General features: G+C 38.8%; 1 protein-coding gene across 1 annotated transcript; it reads left to right on the top strand.

Annotated features, from left to right (window-relative positions):
• The first annotated feature begins 518 nt into the window (after positions 1 to 518).
• On the top strand, positions 519 to 1,481 carry LOC103303467 (olfactory receptor 52P1-like). Its single transcript, XM_008160468.2, has one exon. The coding sequence runs from the start codon at positions 519 to 521 to the stop codon at positions 1,479 to 1,481; it is 963 nt and encodes a 320-aa protein (XP_008158690.2).
• The last annotated feature ends 6,974 nt before the right edge of the window (positions 1,482 to 8,455 follow it).

The raw sequence follows: 8,455 nt of genomic DNA, 5'->3' as shown, positions 1-8,455 counted from the left end.
ATAGAATTGTGACCAGAGAGTGGATTCATGAAATAGGGACAACCCATAAAAAGGAAGAAACTCAAAGAAGATTTTCCCCAATAGCTCAGCACAAATGCAACAGGGATAAGGAATCATATTTCCTCTTTATCTAGGAAGCTTCCCAGTGAAAAAATTCTGGTTTTTCTATGGGGTTCTTCTATTCTTTAACCAATAATAAAAAATATTTTGTCCTATTTTCAGAACTCTAGAAAAAAATTTTAAGTGTAGAATTGCTGAACTGGGAGAGGAAAGAGTAAATATCCCACATACAGAGGGAAAAGCCTGAACATCATTCAAAAGTGATGGTGAAAATAATATAGTGTTTTGATATAGACCTAAAGCCCAATTGCACACTCTATGACATCAGAGAGGTATTCTTCCATCTTTCTCTGAGCCCCATCTTAGCAACACATTAAATGCCAAACTTATAAAAACAACCCAATACCTATGTCTCATTGGCAGGTGTCTAAATTGAACAACTACCAACAGTTTTCACTATGCTATTCTTCAACCATTCCAGCTACCTGACCTTTACTTTGATGGGCATCCCTGGCTTAGAGTCACAGCACTTGTGGCTAGCTCTTCCATTCTCCTCCATGTTTTTGGCTATCCTCATTGGCAATGGTGCAATCCTCTTCCTGGTGGCCACAGAATCCACACTTCATACACCAATGTACCTGCTCCTGACCCTGCTGATGGTAGCTGACCTCATATCTACTCTGGCTCTGATGCCCAAGCTCCTCTGCCTCTTCTGGTTCAATGATCATGACATAACTTCCAATGCCTGTTTCACCCAGATGTTTTTCATTCATGGAGCATCGGTGGTACGATCAGCCCTACTTGTTGCAATGGCCTTTGACCGCTTCGTGGCTGTGTGTGATCCATTGCACTACAACACAATTCTGAGCCATACCTTAGTTGTACGCCTGGGACTCATAGCTCTAGTGAAGGGTGTGATTATTGTCTTTCCCATGCCTCTTCTACTTCAAAGGTTGACCTTCTGCCACGTGATCATTCCTCACACCTACTGTGACCACATGGCTGTGGTAAAAATGGCCTGTGACCACACCAGACCTAATCATATCTACGGGCTCTTTGTGATACTGCTTGTGGTGGGACTTGATTTGCTGCTTATTGGCTTCTCTTATGGTCTCATCTTGCAGGCTGTGGTACGCCTCAAGTCTCGAAGTGCTACCTTCAAAGCTCTCAACACCTGCTCGGCCCACTTCTTTGTCATCATTGTCACTTATGTGCCTGCACTCTTTTCCTCCCTTATTCACCGCATTGGTCTCAATATCCCACCTCAAGCCCACATTCTCCTTGCAAATCTTTACCTTCTTCTACCCTCAATGCTCAATCCCATCATCTACGGTATAAATATGAAGGAAATACGAGACAAGATGGTCAAATGCCTGTGCAGAGAACTTGCATCGTCTGTGGGACCACACAACAAACAGTGAGGGCAGCTGATGATGCCTTTGCCATATTTCACATTGAAGGTGAGAGCATGCAGAGAGACTTTATGCCTAACATTCATGATCAGCATGTCAGAGTTTAGAGAACAACTAATTTTAAAAATACTGAATATCCTATTTTCATCAAACTATAATCTCAGTTACAGAGAAGACATAGCATTCAAACCTTGGATAAGCAAATGATGACACTGGATAATAAAAACCATTAGAAAAGTTCAGGGCAATAACTAAGGTTGGGGTAGCTCTGTCCTGGGGGAGGAGGAAATGTAAGACTCCTATCTTATATTCTTCCCATTTTATTAGGTCCAGAAGAAATACCATCTGTTGAGGTGGCTCTGTGCTAGTTATTCTAGGTATCTATCTATATATAAAAGCCTAATATGCTAATTGTCCCTCCAACCATTCTTTTGACCATTCCACCAGTCACTGTGATGCATACTGACCACCAGGGGGCAGACACTCTGACTGTAGGTTAGCTTGCTGCTGGGGTCCAGCTGATTGGGACTGGATGAGATGGGCTGGACGAGATGGGCTGGACATGCCCTGGAGCCAATATCCCATGGTCCCTCTCCAACCTCTAAAATATTTCTTTCAATGTGCATGAATCTGTGCAATGGGCCTCTAATTTTTATATATAATAGACCATGGAATCATTTCAATTTTAACTCAATTTATGTAATAACATTCATTTTGCAATTCAAGTTACAAAAACTCAATTTCTTTGTACCTTTCCAATAGTCACACAGTTAGTAATTGGTTAAGCCTGAATTTAAATAATAATCTTTCTGATTATAAAATACCTTTCCACTCTAGATGTTGCCTCTCTAAAGACAACCAAGAATGAAGAAGTTGTACAGCAAGACTAGGAAGAACATTTAACAGAAATGGCTTTAATCATAAAACCATGGCAGCTATTTTGTACCTACCTCATTCTTAATACCAACAATTAATTAAAGGTGTTTCTAGGTTTATACCTAAACAGTTACCACTATTTGGAGAACTGAAAATATCTCCCTTTTCTAGTTATTCTGTTTTCAATGACCCACTCCACTCCCATCTAATCTCCACTCTTCTGAGACACATGTTGGCCTCTAGGAGTTGGCTTTGATAGGATACATTGCCCAATCTCCATTATTTGGTTTGCCCAAGGGAGCTATGTCAGTCTGGGTCCTCAAAGAAAGTAATGCGAAGAATAATTAAAGATAAAATAATTTTACTAGTGGAAATACCTATGTGAAAGAAACTAGGGAGACTGTCAGGGTAGGCTAGGAAAACCATCAGACTACAGTCCAAGTTTGACCCTGAGTGAATAAGAAAGAGAAAGTTGCCGAAACCGGTTTGGCTCAGTGGATAGAGCGTCGGCCTGCGGACTCAAGGGTCCCGGGTTCGATTCCGGTCAAGGGCATGTACCTTGGTTGCGGGCACATCCCCAGTAGGGGGTGTGCAAGAGGCAGCTGATCGATGTTTCTAACTCTCTATCCCTCTCTCTTCCTCTCTGTAAAAAATCAATAAAATATATTTTTAATAAAAAAAAAAAAAAAAAGAAAGAGAAAGTTGGGTGGAGGTGATCTAGATTTCTTGGAGCAAAATCATTGGAGAGTCTTTGAACTAAAATAAGCAGACTTAAAAAAAAAAAATCTCTCAAGTGTGGGTCTAATTCCTAGTAACTGTAGGGATATTGTCAGTTACTGCCTGGAAGTAGCCCCTGCTGGGCATGACCCTGGCAAGCAGTGGGAACCCTCAGGCAATTACAGTTACACTCCCATCTAGTACAAAGTCTGTGAGCTACTTTGTACTAAGTCTCTAGTACAAAGTCTGTAATCCACCCTTTGTACAGCAAAAATCTATTTCTCTACCTGGGTTCAGAATTTGACTTGCATATGATTTTTAAAGGCCTTTTTCCCAGTTGGAAAACTCAGAAGAAAGGGGTTAGTGGGATGAACTCTAGTCATTGCCTGTGCAGTTGATCACAGGACTGCAAACAATATTCATTTTGTCCTCCTCCACTATCCACTCTAAATTTCCCTCACCATTCACTATCACCAAGGCAGGTACCATGGTTTACCTGGTTGTATAACCCCAAACTTCATTCCTGAAATGTCTAAACTCCTGATAGTCATATTCTCAGTTCGGAATTACTCTACATCTTTATTTATAGTGGGCAAAGAAATACCAGTAAGTACCCAAGTAAGTCACCTAGTTTTACATGATTCCCTCTTACTGACATTTTGAAAGCCTCCCTACATCCTTCTGTTGATTAGGGTCACATACCTCCAAAATTATATTGGCAACAAACAGACTGATAAACTACTCAACTACAAGCACATGCTGCTATTCGTGAAAAAGTAAGGATGGCTAAGAGGGTATAACCATGAGCCCAGAAGCTAGAACCAAGAGCCCACAGAGTAGAGTCAGGAAGCATGAAGGAATATTTCTAGGACATAAAACCTAATTCAGTGAACTCCAGCTAGAGTTTGCTTGCTCGATTTGCGGTAGTTCATTATTGAGCAATAGAAAACTAATATGTGTATTCAGTTCCATTCCTTAAAAAAGTGAATTAATTCCTGATCATCTAGCCTTATATTCTAACACCTTTGATCAAACATACTCAAAATTTAATTTCACAGATTATCCCTGTATCCCACCAATACATGCCAGCTACGTCCTGTAATTATTCAGGGTTATGTATTTTTTTCTTCTTGTAAGAATTCTAGAATGTACCTAGCTGTGTTATGCAGTGATTTAGCCCTATGTATTAGCCTGAGAAAGAGGAAGAGGAGAGGAGGTATGTCATGGGATGGGGACATCTGTTGTCATTGGGGGCAGATGCTTCTATAGCATCTTTTGTCACAGAAGTAGTCTTGGAACTCTGCATGGATCTCTGCCTGTCCAGAAGGTCAAAAAAAGATTACTGAGTCACCTTCAATAACATTTATCTGTATGTTAATGCTCTGTTTCAGTTTTCAAGTTTCCATGTTTTTTCTACAAAGATCCTGATCTATATATAACAGACCTGTCTTAGCTGAATATTAAAACATCCTTGGAGCCCTGAGACTCCAGCCTGCCATTCAATTATATCTTTCCTTTCATTATTAGTGAGGAAGGTCTCTTTATATACTACTACCACTAAGGCTCTCTGGTTCTCCCTTTTAGCTACTAAATACTTGTTACTGACTCTGTCATCCTTCTACTAGTATAGAACATAAAGACAAGTTCCCAGTAACTAGTACATTCCTGTCATTGTTGGCACTACTTCCTCAATATTTTTCAAATTGTACTTAATACAAAATTTCCCACCATTGGTAAAATATTTAGCAATGAAAATATTTACCTCTCCCCAGGTACTATCCTGCCCCACCTACCAATCAGAAGAGCATTCTCTGTCTACCAGGCAGGAAGTAAACTAGTCCCAATTTTCTATCTTACCCCTTGTACCACTCTCAGTGTCAATTTGTAATAGCCTCGGTTCTCTGCAAAGCAGATGCCAAGATGGAATTTAACAGGTAAGAATATTATTTGAAGTAATATCTGTGTGAAAGAAAGTAAAGAAGACTATCAGTATAGATTGAGAGAACAGTCAGACCACAATACAAGTCTAACTCCAAGTTAAAAAGAGAGAAAAGGCTGAGTGAAAGTATCTTATATTGCCATACAAAAACAAATCAGCTGACCGAGGAGCCTACCAAGATGTCCCATGACCCCAGAAAGTGGTCTTCCTTAGTATCCTTGTCACACACAGTCATTGGTTAGGGGAATTCTATGTGAGACATCACTTTGATGCACATGCAATGATGAATTTCAAATTGCAGTGGTTTTGGTCCTTCAGTCAATAGACTCCCTATAGTAGGAGGTGTAGAAGGCACATTCATATGGTCATCATAGAACACCAATAGAATTTGGAGGGCAATCTGAAAGGAAATTCCAAGTAACATACTTTCTCTCTCTGACCCTTGGACTCTTTTGAGGCAGGGTCAGGAAACTCTTTCTGTAAATTGTCAAATAGTAAACATTTTTGGCTTTGTGGGTAACCTGGTCTTTGCCTCAACTAATCAACACTATCACTGTGGTGCTAGTAGCAGCCATAGATAATAGATAAAGAAATGGTGGCTGTGTTCCAATAAAATTCTATTTACCAAAACAAGCAATAAGTTGAATTTAGCCCATTTACCGTAGTTTCCAACCCCTGCTCTAAGGCCACCCACAGAATTTTTTAAAATAAAAATAAATCCAAATGTCTACCAATACAGAACTATAAAACAGTTTTTAAAAAGGGGGAGAGGGATGAATCTATATGTAGTATCATGGGTGGCAGTTATAATATTAGGTTAAATAATAAATTACAAAACAGTACGATGAACATGATTTTATTTTGTAGTAATAATACTAACAGAATTTGTTTGCATAAGGAATAACTCTGAATACATGTCCAGAATTTCAGAATGTGAACTTATTTGGAAATAATATATTTTCATGTATAATGGATGGATTTTTCTATCTTTTATTGAATTTATTGAGGTGACATTGGTAATAAAATTATATAGGTTTCAGATATACAATTCTATAATACATCATCTGTATATTATATTGTGTGTTCACCACCCTAAGTCAAGTCTCTTTTTATCACCATTTATCCTCCTTTACCCTCTCTCCTACCTCCCCCAACCCTCCTTTTCCTCTGGTAAACACCATACTGTTGTCTGTGTCTATGAGGTTGTGTTTTGTTTTGTTTTCCCTTTGCTTAATTCCTGAGTTCAGATAAGGTTTTCCAGAATTAGGTTGAAACCTAACACAGTGCCTGGAGTCTTTATAAGAAGAAGAAAATTTGTGCAGGAAGAATGATGTGAAGAGATATAGACAGAACATGCCACATAATGACAGAGACAGAGGTTGGAGAATTGTGTCTTCAGGCTGAGGAACAGAAGAATTGTCATCAACCATCAGAAGCCAGAAGAGAGGCAAAGAAAGTTTTCCCCCTCCCCAAAACTTTCCGAGGGAGCATGATCCTGCTGACAACTTGACAACTTGCAGCATCCAGAACCATGAGAGAAAAAAATGTTTTAAGCTACCTAGTTTGTGATCGTTTCTTACAGTAGCTCTAAGAAACTTAATACAATGTCAACTATTACCAGTCATTAGCTGAGTGGAATATTTATTTTATACCCTTCATATTTTATTTTATTTTATTTTATTTCTATTTTTTTATTAATCCTCACCTGAGGATATTTTTCCATTGATTTTTAGAGAGAGTGAAAGGGAGAGGGAGAGACAGAGAGAAACATGGATGTGAAAGAGACATATTGATTGGTTGCCTCCTTCACGCACCCCAACCAGGGCCGGGGAACCTGCAACGAAGGTACATGCCTTTGACCAGAATTTAATCTGCGACCCTTCAGTCCACAGACCAATGCTCTATCCACTGAGCAAAACTGGCTAGGGCTATACCCTTTACATTTTAATGCTTACATTTCACGAGGTGTATTTTGGTGATCAGGCAAAAAGAACAACAATAAGAAAGTAAAAAGACAATATATTTCCTTCCCTATAATTCCATATTTACATATTTACACTTCAATAATACTTGCCATCTGCAGAAAAAAGGGTCAATGTAACAAGATGTTCAAATGACCTTTTTAAACAACAAAAGCATGGAACAACCACCTGTCCATTAATAGGTGACAGCTGAAATAAATTTAACAAACATACAAAGAAATGCTAAGGAGGCATGAAAAATAATAAAATAGGTCTGTTTATGCTCATGTGGAACAGTTGCTAAGAGATGTTACTAAATAAATTAACAAAACACAAAATTATAATAATTTGCTCTTCTTTGTAAAATTAACAAAGTATCATTTAATTTTGCCCAGAGAAGTTGTTTCTTGTTTAATTCTCACCTAGTACCTTTTTCCATAAAAGACATGTAAAGCACCTATCTTATCTTAAGGTTGAATTTTTCTTATGTTCGCTTAGTAATTAGCTAAAAATTAAAATATTCTGCCACCAAATTTATAGTGGTCCCCAAGCTGTAGCTTGTTACATTAGATAATCCTGGCACACCACTTCAAAATCCTCTTGCTTGGTCACACCTTATTCAGCCACTGTTACAGTGACCAGTTCCATGAAGGTGCAATCAGGTCATGTATAGAACCTAGAGCTTCTTCCCATGGAGCTGCCCTAACTCCATGGCACAGGACACCCCTAGCAACCAGCTCTGCTCTCATGCATACACAACCCAGAAGTATGGGGAAGTCAACACTTGGTAGGCAGTCCATGAGCCCCACATAATAAATTGAGTATGATCCTTTCATCCCCTGGGTAGGACAACTGTGAAATATTTCATAAGGTTTCTCTGAGGGTCCTGGCAGGGTTGGACATCAGTCTCCACTAACAGCGTAAAACTGGATTACAATTCCTTGCATTGACTTTTCTTCCTTCACAGCTTCACTCTGCCTGTTTTTCACTACCACTCTCTGTGATCACATTTTTAAATAAACTGCCAATAAGCAAGTTTTTTTTCTTCAGCCCTGTATTGGGGGAAACTCTGTTTTTGAGTCTCCAAGGCTGAAAAACCTGCCCCAAACCCTATACTCTGGTCAGAGCTGTCACCTCCCTGATCATTTATTAGAAGGCATCTATATAACTAGCATTATATAATTATTTATACTCCATTTGGGGTGCTTGAGACTATTTAAAATTATACATAGATAATGGAGATAATAACAGTGAAGTAGACCCTGTCATAATTCAACTTTGAAATACCCAACAGACAAGTTCAAGTGATTAAACTTGACCAAAATATGAAACATGTGAACATTTTTCTAGCTTTTGCATGGCTAGGAACAACTCTATAGATATGGAAATAAAAATACTTAATATTAGTGTCATCTGTCACATTTCCAGCAAGCCCACAAGAGAGGAATCAAGCTCATCCCTCAGAAGAAACAATCAACCATAGATTAATA

Source organism: Eptesicus fuscus, chromosome 13 (assembly GCF_027574615.1).
Source record: "Eptesicus fuscus isolate TK198812 chromosome 13, DD_ASM_mEF_20220401, whole genome shotgun sequence".
NCBI lineage: Eukaryota > Metazoa > Chordata > Mammalia > Chiroptera > Vespertilionidae > Eptesicus > Eptesicus fuscus.
The sequence above is the reverse complement of the archived record's forward strand: the minus strand, read 5'-3'. Positions and strand labels throughout refer to the sequence as shown.